This window comes from Lissotriton vulgaris, chromosome 2_1 (genome assembly GCF_964263255.1).
Source record: "Lissotriton vulgaris chromosome 2_1, aLisVul1.2, whole genome shotgun sequence".
NCBI lineage: Eukaryota > Metazoa > Chordata > Amphibia > Caudata > Salamandridae > Lissotriton > Lissotriton vulgaris.
The window spans coordinates 1,310,264,843-1,310,285,504 of NC_141687.1; the positions used below are offsets into that span (position 1 = coordinate 1,310,264,843).

General features: G+C 46.8%; 1 protein-coding gene and 1 pseudogene across 2 annotated transcripts in view; both read right to left on the reverse strand.

The window, feature by feature from the left end:
• Positions 1-18,414, reverse strand: part of SLC49A4 (solute carrier family 49 member 4) — a 530,561-nt gene extending 512,147 nt beyond the window's left edge. The window contains exon 1 of one of the 2 annotated variants that reach the window (XM_086957070.1): positions 17,948-18,414. In XM_086957070.1, coding sequence (XP_086813196.1) covers positions 17,948-18,236 — 289 coding nt within the window. In that variant the 5' untranslated portion in view covers positions 18,237-18,414. The remainder of the gene's footprint in view (positions 1-17,947) is intronic. The other variant, XM_086957071.1, reaches the window with a different exon arrangement.
• On the reverse strand, positions 10,633-12,437 carry LOC147732547 (TSC22 domain family protein 1-like; annotated as a pseudogene).
• Positions 18,415-20,662: the final 2,248 nt, after the last annotated feature.

Genomic DNA, 20,662 nt, shown 5'->3' on the forward strand with positions numbered 1-20,662 from the left:
CCCCTTTGAGATCAGCAGGGCAAGTGGCAGAGAGGTCCCTTTCATCATTCACAACTTCGGGCCTGCCACTGAGAAGCTCACTTCAAGGAGAAGACATTTATACAATTGCATCTATAGTGGGCATTACAGGCCTTATTAAATTTGTGGTTTTGCCAAAATTCCAACTCTCCATCAACATCCCTATTCTATTACCACAGTCAATCTTTTATCAGGCTTCAGAACATACTGTCTACTCTAATTTGGGCAGGAAGAAAGCCCATCTTAGATGGGACACTGTAACCCTGCATTTTGAGATAGGCAGCTTCTCAGTGCCAGACCAAGAACACTACCATTACACCACATAAACCCACTTTGCTTTATAATAGTTCATCTCATCCTGCCTTCCACATATAGTAGAGGAAACCGCTTGTTGAGAATCAGGTACACTGCAGATGGTAATAGTAACCAAGATACCATGCCAAAAGGTCATGGACAGACACAGTGGCCTCCACCAAATGGGCATAGTATACATTGGGCAGGCAATATAGATACACTTGTGTTTATTCTCTAGTTACATGAATAAGGGATGCGCGAGGAGCACTCCTAATTTGTAAGTATTTTAAACCTTCTTGTCAATTGGTGCAATGATTGTAGAGGGTTGTCACTCCTAGGTTCAAATGTAGGTAAGACTAGCCGAACGGTTAGTCCAATCATGCACTGTTCGCTCGGTGTATTCCCACACCTATTCTGCTTTTGACTTTAAATTAATTCATAATACCACCACTTTTCATGCTTTTTAATTTTCCTTGATTTCAAAATTCATATTGCACGTCACAAATCATACGTTCATCACAATCACTTTGAGTTTAGAAATCATATATACATTTATACATTATGATAGTTTTCTCATATCATTTCATATTTCAATCAACATTAACATTTGACACGCCCAATGCATTTCGGTATCGAACCGGTAATTTCCTCAGGGGCAACTCTCAATTGGATGGATATTTGTAAAATCTCGCCCGAGGGTACTTTGGACTGGTTCTCTAGTTACACCACGCTAAAATCACCTGGCTATCCCTCTTACAATTGAACAGGCAGCAATAGAATCTCTTAGAAGACAGGAGTCAACCTGTCTAAGGTACCTCTGTAGAGATGGGAAGTTCATGGCATCTCTATAGAGATGGGAAGTTCGTACATCTAGACTATCTGTGAGAGGATGGTGCTGGCGGCCCTCTTCATATATTTACAGGCTGAGGAACACAGTCAGGTCAGTCAGCTCTTTCTTCCCAAACGAACACCCAACATTCGCTCCCTTGAGAAACTGATACACTTGAAGTACACTAGGGATTGGGTTTCCAGACTATGCAGTATGACTACCGATATCAAAGTGAAGACCTTCATTCCATCAGGAAAGCATTATAGGCAGATTTTGGGGAAACGCTGAAGGACAATAGTTTTCTTTTGCTGCAGTACCAAAATGGCTGTCATCTCTCTATAAATTACAAATGCAAGCTACTTCACTTCATACACCACGTCTATGTCATAGCCGCCATTAAGCACAAGATAGACCTGACTCAAAATCACATATATTATAGATGTTATTTCCCAGCAAGCACACTTTTCCATTTATCTTAGATGTGTGCTTTGATACAATATTACTGGTGCAGGACTCGTTCCTGACCGGTTGCTCCCTCCTCGCTCCTCTCCCATTACTGCTGCTGCCTGCCTGGTGATCTTCGCACCCCTAACTGGACAACACGGTATCGCCTGCGCTTAGTTAATTAGCGTAGTGTGATTTTAAAAGCTGCTCACTATAACGCTGTCCCCGCATTGTAATTGACCGGCTCATAGCGCATGTAATTGTAGCGCCGCCCGCCCTGCTTTGCAATTATCTGTGTTTGCTTACTTCTGCCAGCAACTTCAATTATATTTATTCCACTTTCGGTGACTCAGGCGATTTGCTGCCCCTGCCTCGCCTCCCCTTTGACCTCCATTTTGTTTGCTGTTGTTGTTGTTCCCAGGCACGCCCCTCCTCCCCGCTACCGCCTCCCAGCTGCTGACCCTCCCACGCTCCGCCCCCTCCACCATCCATTTATGGCCAATGCCCCCACGCGCAGCGTCCACGCGCTACGGCCGCGCCGAAGGTGCGCCAAAGGTAAGCCCATCTACGCCCGTCCGCGCCTGGACCGCGCCCAGCGCCAGACCCCCTGGTCCTCGTAATGCCCGCCCCTCCCGCATTACATACGATGCCACCACCCTCCTAGCCCTTAACCCCGGCCGTTCCCCCAACTGCGTCCAAGCCGCTCCTGGACACACCCATGGACCCTTCTCCTGCAACTCCTGCAAGTTCAGCGGCACCAAGAACAACCCCTCATCTACGAACACACAACAGACATCCGACCCCAACCACCTACAATGCATCCTGCTCAACACCCGCTCTGTCCACAGGCACGCCATCGACCTCTGGAATCTACTCGACACCATCTCTCCGGACGTCGCCTTCCTAACAGAAACATGGATGAACGCCACATCAGCCCCAGACATCACCATTGCCATCCCGGAAGACTATAAGATCATTCGCAAGTACCGTACCGGCTACACAGGAGGAGGCATCGCTATCGTCCATAAGAAATCCATCCGCATCTCAACCAGCTCAGACGTCAATCTCGCCAACACTGAACACCTTCACTTCCTGATCCACATCGACCCCAAGACCACACTCAGAGGCACCCTCCTTTACAGGCCACCAGGACCCCGCGCACAATTTAGTGAAGACATCACGGACTTCATCACTCCACACGCGCTCCCCTCCGAGGATTACATCCTTTTGGGAGACCTCAACTTTCACCTTGAAAAGAACAACGACCGCAACACCACCACCCTTTTGGACAACCTTGCCAACCTCGGACTTAAACAACTTGTCACTACCCCCACCCACATCGCAGGTCACACACTCGACCCTATCTTCACCTCCAGCAAACATGTCTCCTTCAGCCACACCACAGCTCTCCTTTGGACTGACCACAGCTGCGTTCACTTTACCTACAACAAGCCCACATCCAACAACCACCCCCAACCTACTCTGCAAAGAAACTGGAACAAAATCACCATCGACCAGATCTCCTCATCGCTTCTTCTAAACCCCCCAGCCCACTCCTCAAACCCCGACCAAGCAGCCACCAACCTCACCCAATGGTTATCCAACAGCGCCGACATCCTAGCACCACTGAAAAAACGACAAATCATACTAGGCAGCAAGAAGGCCTCCTGGTTCAACGATGATCTTAAGAAATCCAAGAAACTCTGTCGCTGCCTCGAGAAGGCCTGGAAAAAAGACCCATCCACCAGCTCCAAGGACGCCTTCAAAAACGCCACCCGCATACACCACCAACTGATCCGGAATGCCAAGAAAGCCGCCTTCAAGGACCGACTAGATAACAACGCCCACAACAGCAAGGAATTATTCAACATCGTCAAGGAATTTACCAACCCCTCAGCCAACTCCAACGACATCACCCCCTCTCAAGCCCTCTGCGACTCCCTAGCCTCATTCTTCCACAACAAAATTGCAGACATCCACAACAGCTTCGACAACCGACCCGAAGACCAACCCACCCAACCCCCTGCAGGACCCCCACCCCCCTTGAACATCCTCAATGACTGGAAGCCAATCTCCACTGAGGACACCATCCGTCTGATGAACTCTATCCACTCAGGATCCCCCACAGACCCATGCCCTCACCACATCTTCAACAAAGCAGACTCCATCATAGCACCTCACCTCCGAGACGTCATCAACTGCTCCCTCAACTCCGCAACCTTCCCGGAAAGCTGGAAACATGCCGAACTCAGCGCCCTCCTGAAGAAACCCACAGCTGACCCCACCGAACTCAAAAACTACCGCCCTATCTCACTCCTTCCATTCCCGGCCAAAGTCATCGAAAAAGCGGTCAACAACCAGGTCGCCGCATTCCTCGAAACCAACAAATCCCTCGACTCCTCACAATCCGGCTTCCGAGCCAAGCACAGCACTGAAACCGCCCTCATCGCAGCAACAGACGACATTCAAACTCTATTGGACAATGGAGACACAGTCGCCCTCATCCTCCTCGACCTCTCCGCAGCCTTCGACACAGTCTGTCATAGCACCCTGCTACAACGCCTCAGAAACATCGGAATCCAAGAAAAAGCACTGGACTGGATCACCTCGTTCCTTGCCGGAAGAACCCAGAGAGTCCGCCTCCCACCATTCAAGTCAGAGGCCACTGAAGTCATCTGCGGCGTACCACAAGGATCCTCACTTAGCCCCACCCTCTTCAACGTATACATGAGCCCCCTCGCGGCCATCGCACGCCAACACAACCTCAACATCATCTCCTACGCCGATGACACTCAATTGATCCTATCCCTCACCAGAGACCCTAACACTGCCAAAACCAACCTGCATGAAGGAATGAAAGAAGTAGCCGACTGGATGAAGCACAGCCGTCTCAAACTGAACTCAGACAAAACAGAAGTCCTCATCCTAGGCACCTCCCCCTCCGCCTGGGATGACTCTTGGTGGCCTGAGGCCCTTGGAAAAGCACCCATCCCGACAGACCACGCACGGAACCTGGGCGTCATCCTGGATTCCTCCCTCTCGATGAACAGACAAGTCAACGCCGTTTCTTCATCTTGCTTCAACATTCTTCGCATGCTCAAAAAAACATTTCGTTGGATCCCCACCGAAACTAGAAAAACGGTCACCCACGCTCTGATCACGAGCCGACTGGACTACGGAAACACCCTCTACGCCGGTACCACCGCAAAACTCCAGAAAAAACTCCAACGCATCCAGAACGCTTCAGCCAGGCTCATACTAGACATCCCGCGTAAAGAACACATCTCTGGTCACCTGAAAAACCTCCACTGGCTCCCCATCAATAAGAGGATTACTTTCCGGCTCCTAACCCACGCACACAAAGCACTCTACGAAATCGGACCCGAATGCCTCAACACACGACTGTCCTTCTACACCCCCTCCCGCCAGCTACGATCCTCCAACCAAGCCCTTGCCACTGTACCTCGCATCAACAAAACCACCATGGGAGGTAGATCCTTCTCCTACCTGGCAGCTAAAACCTGGAACTCACTTCCCACTCACCTTCGCCTCACTCAGAACCACCTAGCATTTAGAAAACAACTTAAAACGTGGATATTTGACAAATAATTTCCCACCCTTCTTCAAGCGCCTTGAGACCCTCTGGGTATGTAGCGCGCTATACAAATTTTTGACTTGACTTGACTTGAAAGATGGTCTCTAAAATTATTTTATATGAAATCCAAACGTTATCACCAAAACCAGTACTGTGATATGTTGCAGAGACACCTAAAGACAGTTAGCAGGTTGACAACAAAAATCCGAAGCATGATCTCTACAAGTGTTTCTTAATCTGTGGTCCACGAATCCTAATCAGGAGGCCTGTAACTACTTGGAAAATTAAATAATTTTAACAGATTAATGAAGTGTACATAAATAAAGAAGCAAAAAAGCAACATTGAAAATTTTAAAAACTTCTCTAAAACTGAAGGAATTCGAAACTGGAAGCTAAAAATTAATTTAGTACTGTCCAATTGATTTTTAATAGCAGTACAAGTACATACAATATAATATAGTATAGAAACGCTCCAACCTTCTCATTTAAATACAAACGTAGTTTGTGAATTCAACAAAATATTTCATTATTCATGTATTTGTTTTACAACATAGCTAAAAACAGAAAAATCTGCTCGTAATTACTTAGAAAATATAGCAGAGAACTAAAAATCTGCAGAATAAGGACTCTTATAAATGAGCGCTGCCTAGATATCCTTTAAAAATCAAATCTGTGTGTAAGTACTTTATCACTAACCAAGTTGAACAGCCAGGCAAAGCACCTAAAGTGCTCTTCAAAATCATTTGTGATTTTACTAGCCCTCGGGCGTGTGTGCAGTCCTTTAGTGTCGCAGGAACTGTGTAACTCTCTAGAACACTTTTTCTCAGGAGAAAATATCTCAGATTTACTTAAACTTCAAGACTCTTCCCATTATAGACAATTCCAATACCAACAGTGTGGCTGATATAGAAGTATTAGAGACACTCACATTGAAAGGGATCAAAGCCTTCTTTTTGGAGGAAGTCCAGAGATCTCTGGGCTGTGCAAAATCAGGCTCCCCCTTAGATATCTGCGCTCCCAGAGTCATGGCTTCACTATTTAGACATTTTGCTCTGGCTATTCAATTTATATTTCATCTTATGGTGTAAACTGGTACAATTCCCTCTGAATGGAAACTGGTCCTAAAATCTTGACCCGAGCATCTCATCCAATTACCTCCCCATATCCTTGTTTCCCCTTCTGGGTAAATTGTTGGAAGGCCTATTCAACAAACATTTAACAGCCTATCTTTTAGGAGGATCAAATTTTGGATCCCTCGCAGTCCGGATTTAGACTATGCTCATGCTGTTTGATCTTTCAGCAGCCTGTGATACGGTCTCTCATTCCAGGCTGTTGAAAAGGCTGTGCGAGATAGGCATTCAGGGGACAGCTCTCAAATCGTTACATCATTTTTAGGACGACAGATTCCAAACGATCACACTTGGCCTCTATACCTCCCGCAAGGTGCAACTGGACACAAGTGTTTCACAGGGCTCATGCTTCAGCCCTACATTTATATGACACCCCTTGCTAAGATTATAGAGCCTTTTGGCTTTGGAATACTGTCCTACAATGACAATACTCAGCTGACCTTCACTTTTGATTCTGATCTGGCTATAACCAAAGATCGCTTTGCTAAGGGAATGTTAGCCATCTCTAGTTGAATGACTGACAACTATCTGCAATTGAACGTAGACAAGACCGAGATCATCCTGTTAAGCAAAGCCACAGCTAAGTGGTCAAGGGAGTGGTGTCCCCCTCAACGGGAATCAATCCGTCTCCCAAATAATCTGTGAAGAACCTTGGCATAAAAATTGACCAAGCCCTCTCTATGAAAGTTTATATTTTGGTTACCACGAGTTTGTGCCACCATAATATGCATCTTCTTCGCAGAATATTTTCTTAACTTCCGATCTCTGCCACAGAACATTAGTTCATGCCCTGGTAGTGAGCTGACTTTATTACAGTAATGCTTTACTGGCTGCAGTAAATGAGACACTTGTGGCTAATGTAAAGGTAGTTCAAAATACGGTACCATGTCGGCCCCTTCGTTAAAGACTCTCCATTGGCTGCCAGTAAGAAAAAGGGAGCATTTTTAAGATCTGCTTTCTCACATATAATGCCTTAAGGGGCAAAGGCTCCAGTGATCTTCAACAGAAAATCAAATCTTATGTACCCACCAGAAGTCTAAGATCCAAGAACAAAGCCCTGCTATGCGTACCCCGCATCTGCTTGGCTAGATGTAGTGGGAGAGCCTTTTCTTACCTGGCTCCTTTTCATTGGAATAGACTACCTGTGCATATTTGTATTTGCACAAAAAACTGCCAATTTAGAAAACTGCTGAAAGCCTCCCTATTTTAATAGCGACCTCTTCTTTTGTCTTGTGGATTCTTGCTTGCTATTATAGGCAGGGCCGAGATGCCCTAGGGTGATTTGAGCGCTATATTTAATATAATTAACATAACAAAGCTCATTTTCGTATTTTTTGTGCATTGTTCTGCGGTTCAAATAATTGAAAAACACTTAGGCCAGGGCCCCCCAGCTTCCAGTATTGACTCAGTAAAGTTGCCCAGATTCCAATAACGATTCGGAAGGGGTCCCCAGGTTCCAGTAATGAATAAGTGAGGATCCACAGAAGTAAAAAGACTAAGAACCACGAACCTATACAATTAAATAGGTAAAGGGGTAAGCATGATTGCGTCTTTCCCTCACACTCTCCACAACATTACATGCCTATGTACTGCGATGCACGGTGCACCATGTTTAGAGCATGTGTCTGACCCTCACGCACCTCAACCAACATTTCTCACAGAATTCAACAAACACATTTCCAACATTACAATAAGAGGCACGAAACACTATACAAAAGTGACAATACAGAGAAACAGTAACATCTCCGAAGGTCATAACGATGGCCACAGCTATCTCGCAAACAGGACTAATCAACAAAATGCATGACTAAGTCTGTTCACTGCACCTTCATGCACCCACCAAAATGCTAAAGCCAATCAGAAGGTGTAGTGCGGTCACATCCAATCCAACTCAACGTAATATACCAGCTGCTGTTCCACGCTTTGTCAATGCCTGATACTCTACAGAAAGCAAGCACCATCCAAGGCGTAACAGTGACGGCAGGTAGCAGAAAATGGCTTTCCTAAAACATAAGCCAAGCAGACAAATAATACGGCCCTCGCAGCACTCTTAAAACAAGCATTTACAATGCAGTGGTTTCGGCATTATTAAAGGTAGAGCTATTGACATTGTTCATGACATTTTTTTTGTGTTTTTTAAAAAAAATCATAAATAGCATTGTTATTTACATTACCAATAGCTTAATTGTTAAATAAATGGCATTGTCATGTACAAAGCCAATAGCTTAATCGCTCGCATATGCATGACCTATTGCATTTACACCCACACAGAGCCACACACATACACAGCCACCCACACAGTCATTCACACAGAGCCACCCACACACACAGACAGAGCCACCCACACACACAGACAGAGCCACCCACACACAGACAGAGCCACCTACAAAAAAAGCTATCCACACAGAGCCCCCCACTCACACAGAGCCCCCCACTCACACAGAGCCCCCCACTCACGGCGAGAGCCGGGGGAGGAGGGTGGAGGGAAGGGAGAGAACCCAAGAGGAGAGCCGGCGCGAAGAGGAAGAGCAAGCAGAGGTGGAGGAAAGCAGCACCAGCGAAGGGAAAGAGCACCGCGAGAAGAAGGGGAGGCAGTTCATGTCTAGGGAGGGCAGACAAGTGATGGAGGAGAAGGAACAGACAGGCGGAAGGAGGGTGATTCGAGAGGCAACAGAGAGGGATTGGAAAGAACTGAGACGTGAGAGACGAGACGAAGACGAGCAGAGGCGACCAGACCAGTCGGAGAAAGAATAGAGAAAGATGGCTTATCTGTAAAATTGCCATTCATTTTAGAAGCGTCGTTAATTATTATGCAAACTTGTAAATGATGTCGATTTTTATGATAAACTGAGAATATATGCTTTTTATGTTTATAGTGTTTAATAAACTGATGATAAACTATTATTTTGATAAACAGTAGATCAGCGGGAGCAAGCAAGAGCCGAGAACTGCGGGGGTAGAGAGCCGGAAGTGGGTTCTAGGTCATGGAATGGAGAGATAGCAGAGGTGTGGAGAACAAGAACAGATTGAGAGTGAGTGTGAGAGTGTGAGAGAGTGAGAGCAGGAGAAGAAAAGAAGTAGGCGAAAGAGGGAGCAAGGAAAGTGCAAAAGCGGGGGGGGGGGGGCAGTGAGCAGAGGGGAGAGGGACAGGTCTGACCGGAAAAGAGAGGGCAGACAGAGACAGAAGAGGGGGAGTTGAGGGCAGCAGCAAAGAGGGGAGGGGGAAGGGAAGGCTTGAGGGATGGGCATAAGGAGGGACATGAGAAAGCGAAGGGGAGATGGAAGGGGCGAGGGTACAGACAGAGCAGAATATATAGAGGGGGTGGAGGCGAGTTTAGGAGAAAGAACGAAGATAGGACTGAAGAGAGGGAAAGAACAGAGGGGTGCGAGGGAGAAGAAACAGCAGCGACACCAGGAGAGAGGAATACATCCAGGGGAGCAGGGAGAGGATAAGAGTGTGGAGAAGCGAGATCAGAGGGATGGAAGATGGGGGAGAGGGCTGGGGACAAGTAGAGAACAGGGGAACTCCAGAAACCGGAGGTGAGGAGGGATGCGTGCACTCTGAGGAGAGAGGGCAGAGGGAGCACGTGGAGGCGAAGGGAGAAATCTGAAAGAGGGTGAAAGAGCGGGCGCTGTGATGAGATATGAGGGGTGGAGGTGAGGGGTGGAGGTGAGGGTGGGTGGGTGGGGGGCAGAGAGGAGCGGATGAGGAGATAAAGTACCGGTCTGAGTTCATGAATGAGAGCTGGGCTGGTGGGGAACTGGAGGTACGCCTTGTAGAAAATACATTGATTCATATCCTGGATAGAAATGAATAACTAGGAAAAAGTTCAGGAGAAAAAACAGACTCATGAGCAAACAACAGGCAGCTGTACCCTACCATCTCAGACACTCTTGATCCTGCTTGAAATCCCTGGAATTCGTCGAAGAGAAATTGCACTTTACTTCTGGAAGTTTGTGTCGCATCACAAACACACAGTAGTACCTAGCAGTTACGGAAACGTGTGCTTTAAGACACACAGTTTCTAAAAGCAGTTTAAATGGAGTTAAGGACATCCAAAAAGTGCCGTCCAAAGTTAACCGATGTATAAATCTTTTTTAACATAGTAGCATTAAATTAGGGTTCAGATCTACAAAATTAAAAACCATGATGCATAGCAAGATGCACAGCAAGATGCACAATTCCCCCCAATACTGTAAGCACAAAACAGAAGGCACAAAAGGTGAGTACTAGAGAGTGTTTTCGAAGTCACAGGACACGCCATCACTGAGTCAACCAAATTGTGAAAGGGTAGAGGGTACACCAAGGCCATCACATGACCTTACCTGTCATCCTCGCCATCGACCAGAGGTAAGGACTTCAAGGGAAGAAGCCAGACCCGCTAGACTGCTACCCCTCCCTTCCAAAGAAGTTGAACCACCTATTCCTGAAATGCCTTCAGCGATGATGGACTGCGGCAAACCGGCCACCGAGTGCTCCATGAGACGCCTTGCATCTGGGATCTGATTTGCCACTGACTGGATGAGCGAGGGCGCAAAGATTTGAGCAGAACTTAAGAGGTATCTGGTGTGGTATGTGCTGAGACACCGGTACACTGGCAGGATAGTGAGCAACACCCTGAGCCCTGTTGTGTACAGTGGGGGGTGTACAGTGGGGGGCTGGGACATGACAAGTGCGGGGCCCAGACCAGCAGAAGCTGTCAAGCTGATCTGGCTAACAGTGGCTGAGGCAGGGGCAATTGGGCCGACAGCCGGGATCTGCTGATTATTCATTCCTTGAAGCACGGGTTCCAATCCTTGAGCCTGGGGTTTTGCGGGAACGGGGGCCTTCTGCGCTGCCATGACCAGTTACTGAGGAAGGCTCCGCGGGCCCATCGGCACCCCCTGGGACTGAAGCGGCTGCAGGAGAGGTGCAGTTAGAGTGGGGGCACTCTGCTGCATGACGGAGGGCATTCCTTGGTTAATAGCTGCTGGAGCTCGCTGCGCCGTGGAGGGCAGATTCAAGTGCTGACCCACTGCCACATTATGACTGGACTGCGACGCAGTGGGCAGATTTAAGGATTGACCCACGCTGTGACTGACAGGCGTTGCAAGGGGGAGATTTATTTGCTGGGGCACATTCTGACTGGTGACCACTGACGTGGGCATCATCGTGGGTGCATGTGCAGCAGTCATAGCAGAGGCCGTGGATTGTGCTTGTGCGGCTGTGGATTGCATGTGTGCCGAAAGATTATGCCCAGGAGCCCTGGCCCTACCAAGGTCTGCAGCTTATGGGGGTGCTGCAAGTAATCAGCCACGCTCCCTGTAACAGTAGTCTGAGTAGCCGGCATGGCGATGAGGGGAATCTGCTGCTGGGCTGCAAAGTGGAGCTGCTGGGGCAGAGTCTGTACAGGCTGTGAATAGGGGGGTTGTTGGTGCACTGAAGGCACGGCCCCCATACTATGACCAGCCGAAGGGTTCAATGGAGGTTGGTAGCCCGGCTTTTGCTGTCCACAGCCGCCTTCAGGCGGGTGCGATTGTGCTGGCAAGGTGGCACTCTGAGCCCCGGGCTCCGAGTACCCCTGCTGCAGACCGGGGCCTGCGCACTCCGTATAGTGGCTCAGAGTGCTGCTGGCCGAGCTCTCGCTGGTGCTTTCCCTCTCCTCGGCCGCCTGCCTGACACTCTCCACCACCCTGTGAGGGGCCTCCACAGGCTGCCCCCGCTCGTAGTACTAGATGCAAGTCCAGCGGCCCTTGCGGAAGGGCTAAGAGCTTGAGTCCAGTTTCACCACCCGGAACCGTGATGCGGCCGCCGCCGTGTCGGGAGCTGCGGGGGGAGGGGGCTGAGTTTGCGGCTGCCCCACGGCCGACCCCAGCGCGGCGGCCGCCACCGCCGCCTGTGCCACCTGTGCGATGGAGCCCCCGGAGGCCGGATGGGGGGGGCTACGTGCACAGCTCCAGGGAGGTTGTTCATCATGTTCACTGCAGCCATGCCCCTGGGCAGGCCAGCGGCAGGAGGCTGCAGGGGCTCGGGGTGCAGGGGCCCGGCGATGCCATTTATGAGCAGCGGCTGAGGAGGGGGCAGGCCGGGCAGGCGCGGCTGGTTTGGGGGACAGCGCCCCGCAAGTGCTGCAGCTGCTCCTCGTCGCCGCGCTCGTCACCGGACAACTCCGGCGCCGCTTTCTGTTGGGAGTCCTCGCTGCACAGCTGAGGGAATCCCGCCTGCTCCTCATCAGCTCGATCCTCCAGCTGCTGTTGAGCGGCACTCAGGATGCCTGAACGAAGGCGCCGCGGCCTGGATTACGCCGTGCACCTTCCATGATTGCCGCAGAGGATTAGGCTCCCGCACACCAGGAAGTGAACGCGGACGCTTGGGTGCGGTCTGCTCTGTCGGTGGCCGGTTACTAAAGGTTTCCTGGCGCTACAGCCGGACGTCAAAAACGGGCAGCGTAAGAGCCTGGGGAAAAGAAACCCAAAAAACACCTAAATATTAACTTGGGACTGCTGCCCGAGCAGAGCAGCCATACAAAGAAGAAGTACTTGTCCGTCACAAAACGCAACGTGACATTGCAGGCGGTGGTGCTTGTGAGTCGGAAGCCCGTGGCGCAGTTAATTTTCTCGCAGGTGGCAGCAGTTGGAGGAGAGCAGAGGAAGCGGCAGCTGTTCGTATCAGCTGAGGAAACTTTGACAAGAGAGGAGCCCTCCACGACCACGTTTCTCCGAGGCAGAAAGGCCTCGGAGAAACCACTGCCATTTTCGTGATTGGGGGGCGTGTTTTCGTTCTCTCCTCTTCCCATTGGCTGGAAGGTAAAATTCCAGCCAATGGGAAGAGGAGAGGGCGTGACTTAAAAAAAGACACGGAAACGCCCCCGAATCGCGTGAAGGCGGGCCCTGAACTCAGTGACGCTCCTCTCCTCCAATGGCTGGCCAGCATTTACGAGGCCAGCCAATGGAGAAGAGGGGCGTGTTCAGGCCCCCTATACTACTAACAAAAGATTTCAGCTCCGCCTACCCACTGCTTACACAGTGGGACGGTAGCCGAAACCTAAACAGCCAGTACTAGTAATCTTGGCTCTGGAGCTGTGTGCTACTCGTTTTAAATCACTTCAGTGCCTTGTCAGGAGTAGTAAGTGCGATATATAAGTAATTACAACACAAGTTACAGGCAGCTACTGAAGCATGTTGATTAGAAATGCTGTACATAATAATAAGGGGTTTGGAGGAAAAACACTAAACAAACGTGCACACAGTGCTTGCAAAGAGAAACAACGAGGCAGCCTGTTTGTTTCCCGAAGAAAACAGAAGGTCACCCACTGGACAACGAGTAAAAACACAAACATATCTCTTCCAGATAAGCACGTCTACTCCTTGGCTACACTGCCAAACATACCGACCCCCATACAACTAACTATACCCTTTATAAAAAATCTTAACTAACATCAATACTTCAAACTCTGGTCTGCACGAACACCCACGGCCATATTGAGCAGCACATTCCAGGGGGTCCACAAGCTACAAGCACATACCAATGTCAACTAAGTTCTATAAAAAGACTTGGAAAATTAAACACCCGAGCACCTCACAGCAGTTTGCACGCACCCTAAAAGTTCGAAAAAAAATAAAGATTTCAAAATGTTCAATAAGTCACAAGGAACCCCAGAACCCATTACATTTTGCTCAATCACCTTTTTTTTTTTAGTTGAAGATGGATTCCTGTTGAACAAGCAAAAAAGAAGGACATTTTGCCAACAAGGTGCGAGACGCTCAAAACAAGTTAGTAAGCCCTGTGTACCTAAAATACCAGGTATTTCAAGCACATCAGCCAAGGGCAATTCTTTAACATTTCATTTGACTTCCTTTACTACCTCTTGTTCATTCCTTTCTTGTTGAACCAGAGGTACAGGACCAACACCACGTTCTGATTTGTATTCAAGGAAGCGCGTCACGCATTCGTAAACAGTGCTTGAAACTATCACGTGAATCTTGCACATAGGAAAAACATCGGACGTCAAACAGATTACGCAACACTCTTAGAATGAGGAACCAGACTACCGGTATCGTGATTTACTGTCTGCAAGTCAGCACTACAGGTGACCGCATCAGATGTCAGAACCCGTGGTAAAGACAAGTGCAAGTTCACACAGGTCTTAGAAAATTCAGGGCACTTAGTAAGGGCTGAAGACTGTGTTGCTTTCAAGTAAAACATTTACTATGTAAGCAAAAACTGCCTAAAACGCAGACTTACTCTGTCCAAAATAACATGGTAGACATTATTTGGGAGAACTCCCTACTCTCTCCCGCTTATCCCTGGTGTACCCTCTCTCCAACGCTGAATTCTTGTTTCATTTAACTATAGCTAAGAGCAATTTTAGGACTGCTGTTGCGCTCTACTAAAATCTGCACTTTTCACTAACTTAATAAAATAAATATATGCTTTTATAGTGGACGATGCTGGGTTTACCTCAACTGACATGTAAATCGATTCACAAGGGTCGTTCGAGGGGGACATAGATTCTAGCTTAAAGGGTCTTGCATTTTATCAAACTAATTAGAGTAACATAAACAAAACAAAAACACAACAAAAGTTTAGAATCAAAAAACCATATCAAGGATTATTATAAAAGTAGGTTACGTGATGAAGGGTTATTAAGTGGTCTTAAAAAGGTATGCATCGATGGGTGGCGTAGATATTAATTTCTGGTGTTTTATAGTACTTTCATGCTGTCAAGTCCCTGTTGTTAAGTCAAACAGATGTTCTTAAGCATTTGGTTGGTCCTACCTGTTTAAACACTTGTTGAATAAGGTTAGTTTGATAATTAAACATTGGCCTGATATAATTCACCAATTTACAGTTCCGGCTTGAAATCAACCTAATTGTACTGAAGAGGGGCGCAAGGGGTTTGTATTGGGACAGAGGGAGATGGACTACAAGCAGGTCAGACTGTGAAGTCATATCTCTGCTCACTTTCTTTTGATCACTATATTCTGCTTACAATATGTGCCAAGTTTTACCAAAACATAAAGGTGATCCTCAAGCTTTTTTCTCTCATCACCGGATTCCTCTTTGCAATTTATGTATTTGGGATCAAAAGAGTAATTTAAATAAAGTTTGGGAAAACTAGTGGTTGGTCAAACTCAAGAGTCCAGTCAAGGGATGGGAGCACACCAATCCTACAGACCTCGGGATTTACATCCTACAATTTTAATACTGAGATTAAAACTAATATGAAAAGTGTGCCTTCAAAAAGTATTCTGCATAGCGGTGGCAAAAGACATTTCTTGTTTGGTCAATGTTGAGCATGGTGGCCAATCACAGGTTCATGGTTATCAGCTAACTGAGAGACCAGACGCTGAAGATGACTAGGGCCATTACTCCAGTAACCCATGTGCAAATAAATGATTATTTGATTTAATCGTAGATGTGAAGAGTTTTTTTAGAGTGGTTTTTATTTAGATTATGTTCTGATATCTCCTAGGAGCATAAACTACTCCTCTTGTGGCACAGTTCTGTAGTATTTAACAGTTTTTTAATAGATCTCTTTGCACACCAATAAAAAGGGATCTGCAAATAATCAATTATGGATTTTGCAACCTTAGATCTGTGCTTCTCATCTTGAAATGGAACTGTGATTGCTTGATAGTTGAATATATTACCTTGAAGAACCTACTACTGTACCTGCATGTCTTTTCATAAACAGGATAAAATAAATAAAATCACATCAAATGCCTTGATTTTCTCCAGAGGAGCAACTATGGTATCAGGAATACATGTCAGTGTTTAAGGCTGCTGGAAACCAAAACCAGCTCTGGCAAAATGTTCAACTCAGCTCAACACTTGAGGAAGAAATTATTAGAATGAAGCTATGAGGGCATGATGGTGTCATGGTAGCCCATCCTGCTCAGACAGCACGCCCATAGACTGCAGCCTCCCAGGTAAATGTCAGAGTGGCATTAAGGAACGTCCGGCCCAGTTTGTATTTAATTTGATCTGGTTTTCTCTCTTCACACAGCAAGAATTACGTTGGGCCCCATTAAGACACAACAAATTACTGTTTAGGCATTCAATATGGTAACAGTTCCAGGCTATATGAAATCCATATCTTGCTTAGGAGATTGAAGAAGATTCTAGTATTGTCTACATAAGAATGGAACTACAACTACAACTTTAACAGGAACTGATGTAAAGACCTGGTAGATCTGGAAAGTATGATGAACGCCATGAGCCCAGTGCGACCCAAGAATAAACCAGTGGCCAAGCAAAAGAAAGATTCCCTAAGAAGACTCTGCAACCTGTGAAGGAATGGGAAAGGATTGTGTAGATTACACTACAGTAGCTCCTCAGGCATTGTATCATCAGTGTTCTTATCAACTAAACTCATTAGAAGGGTTGTGAGATAAGTAGGAGATTTCAGGACAAGGAAAATTAGGAATTAGGGCCCTCTAATGCTTCATTTATTTGGATGGGATGTTTAGTACTAGGTTACAGACTATGCTGAGGTTTTTTACTTGATGTGTTTGATAGCATGATATCTCTACAGAGTTGTGAAACAAGAACTGGGTCAACTTAGCCCTACCATGATCTCTGTTTTAGCACTACTAAGGCAGATGTAGTTCTGTTTCATTCAAACATCGAACCCCAATGTTGAAATACACTCATCTGAGCATAGGGAATTTTTTTGAGAGCACATTTCCCACAGAAGCTTACATGTTGAAGCACCATATATGTTTAACAAACAAAATTAAATAACCTTTTTTAGTGGCGGCGGCTAGATCTAGATCACGCAAGATATTATAAGGTTTTCCCAAATGAATTGCATTTTAACATCTTTTTAAAAATAATCTTTTTTGCTCAAATACCTCGCCATATGAACTTGATTGGTATGAAATTGTTTAATTGTGTTTTATCTGTATAAAAATGTTTTTAATTATCTTTGTATGATTTTTAACTAAATCGAATAAAGATTCTTTGACTGACTGACTGAAATAACCTTTAACATTTCACGTTGTGAAAGACAACAAATGGGTAAATCTTAGAAAGTTTAGCCAGAAACATTATGGGATCCCATATGCTTGTGACCATATGTCTCCAAGATGCTGTAAACAACGCTGCCTACTGAATGTTTATTTAACAAATCAATGCTTGCTGAGTATTGTAGATACAGTTAGCTTTCATTGTCCTATGGAACTAGAATCAGACTATGTCGAGTTGTTAAAGTAAAGATCATAACTTGAAACACGTCTCCTCACTGGCCTGTAACCTCATAGTGAAGATACCCATAAGCAAACAAAATGAGATAGCAAATAAATTCATTGTTACAAATTAGAGATGTTGTCATCAACCAATACTGTATTTTCAATAACAACAAAAACGTTATAGTAGGTATACCGTAAACAAGGGGCAGTCAGAAGCTCAAAAGCCGAGTTGTAAGTAATTGGGCCCAGTAGCCATTAATATAGTTACAGTGGGCACAGGAAGGTAAGTCGTCATGAGGACTGTGGAATAGACAGCGGATGGGGGTGCAGTAGTCAGGAGAGGGGACGGGTACCCGGAGGTCAGCAGGCAGGGTCTCAGAGAACAGCGAGCCGGAGATCAGCAGGGGAACGATGATATTTGGGGAGGGGGAGATCAACAGAGGCCTACAGGTCAGCAGCACTCACCCTTTTTGTCCATAAGCCACATGAAGATGAAGCAAGGCAGGAAGCCTATGGGCCCCCACAGCACTAACAGGGCAATGTCCAGGCTAGAGAAGCCGTACGCCTGCTTGGCCGAGCCTTGAATGGGGCCCCAGGTGTTCCATACCAGGCCCTGCATGAATGCCATCATCGAAAAGAGGCCAAGGACCAGCCAGCGCCGCCCGAACACTCGGCTGCCCCTGGCCGGAGAGGTGGGCAGCCCTAGCAGCGCCTCCCGCTCCTCCGGGGCGCTGCTGCTCCACTGCAGTCCCATGCCGCCGGCACCGGGGAGGGGAGCGCTGGGGAACGGTGAAGGGAAACCGCCGGCCTACGGCACTACCGGGTGTCCAGTTCCAGCTACAACCGGCGAAAACACCTGCTTGCTTCAGCGCTGGGTGCCGGGTACTGGGACTGTAAAAGCAAAACAAGCCCGGTCCCGGCGCATGCGCAGCTGGCTCCTCTTGTTTGAACTCTGCGTTACACAATACTCTGCGAGGAAACCCAGAGGAAGAAGGAGAATGAAGTAGAGCGGTCCCCAGTAGGACTAAAGGCAAGCCAAGGGGTCAATGGGAAGGAGAAGGGACACATGCTGCTACAGAGGAAGGAGAAGAGGCGCAGCACGAGTCGGAAACAGCTCAACGCATTCTAGATTCAGCACAGGGATGATGCACCAGAGGAGGGGGAGACACAGCATCGATGAAAAACAAAGCAAAAGGTTAAAGGGAGAAGGCGCAGCAGAGCAAAGTGGGAAATGTGACGTACACATGGAGAAGGGATTGGGCTAGCACAGGGGAATACATACCAGAAGTAAAAAAAAAATATATATATATGCTATGAGAGAGAGCTGGAAGGAGAAGCAAATTAAACAATCTGTTTATTCCGAGCGTTACCCCTTTAAACCACTTATTCATATAATAATTTTCAATCCATGGTAATATATATAAAACGTTCAGAAGATACAAAAGAATCTTAAGAACCATTAGAATTGTAGTCCAAAATCCCTTTCTCAAGATTAAACGTAGCCAGCAGCAACCTAGCTAGCCACTGCTGGAACGTTGGGGCAGCTTGATCCAGCCAGGCTGAGGCAATGCAGATGCGTAGTACCACCATAGCTAAAAAAGGAAATCGTAATAGGGATTTTGTACTTCCTTACTATTTATCCCCAAAAGTATTAGAGATGGAGTAAGAGAAATGTTAAGGTTCAGTGTTTGGTCAAAAAACATTTCAATTGCACTCATCAGGGCTTGCAACCAAGGACAAGACGAAAACATATGAGTTAAATCAGCATCCACGCTATTGCAGCAAGGACATCAAATTCCCTCCTGCCCCCCCCCCTTGTTGTGTCTAAGTACAAGGATGACAGACAAGTATATGTATATTCATAGGAGCTTTATTGAGTACCTCCTTCAGTGTCCCTGTCCCTACTCTAACTGCCCCTATCCTGTCCATGCTCCTCCTCTTCCCCTCAACCCCACTAGCTCCACCCACCCAACTACTAGACTGCTGACTACATAACATCTCCCCCTTTCTTAACAAAATAACAGAACAGTGTGCTAGATCATATTTCTTCAATTAGTCTTTTCGGTCGTTGTATATCTCGGCGGGGTCGCATAGACATGGCTCCAGTCGTATCATCTACCAGAGGGTCTGTTCCCTTGATAGAGCGCGCAGTTCACCCGGGTCACTGGGTTTCCCGATTCTCACACGCACTGGGCCCTGGCGTGCACTTACAAACAAATGACTGTCGTTTGGCGTGAACCGGGTGAGTTTTTACACGCTACTATGAGTAATTCGGGGGGTGACTTCACACCACTGCTGATCATGTACCTGACTTACCACAGGCACATTATTCCAGACGGATCAGGAGCTAGCAGGGAATAGGTGACAGGGGTCCTAGAAGAAATACACTTTATAAACCAAAATACATTGTCCACACTGTAATCTGTAAAATGACCACAGACACCTGATGAGTTTAAGAGTTTATAAAAAAGATTTCAGAGTGAATATGCCAAGATAAGACAAATACTAAATAACACATCAAGCATTAAGATCACAACCAAAAGGTAGCTATGAATTAGGGCAAGGATCATTTGAGTATACGTGAACACTAAGGGTAAGAATATTAAGAGCCAACTAGTCACTGCAAGTTTATACTAGGACATGGGACATGAACAGGACCTAACATGTATTTAAACTAGACTACCTAGGCTATTCTTAATAAGTTCACTGCAACCACACTAAAGGAAGGGGAAAATTGGGAACACACTAGTATGTATGACAGATCAATGATATCCTACAGGTGGGGAGAGAAGTGGAACAAATCTAAGAAACAATCGCATATAATTGGCATAAAGTGATAGAGCAATATCACAGGCAAGAGTGCTTTATTAAGAAAGGAGAGAAAAAGAGATAAGAAGACGCAAACCCACAGTTTAATATTTACCTAATTAAGAATGAAGACTAACCCTGGCCACGGGTCAGTTGGGAAAGACGGGGACAAGGACCCTCAAGGAATGGAATACCAGGATGCGAGCAGGTACAGCTCACGGGAAATCAGGACAGGATACCCCTCAGGTTTGGGTCAGGACTGGGCTCACCAAGGTACGACCAACTCCCACAGCTTCGGATGCAACGCCTGCGTTACCCCTTTCTGCAAGTAATCCGCCAGTAACCCCAATTGGGTTTTTCGAATTTCCCCAG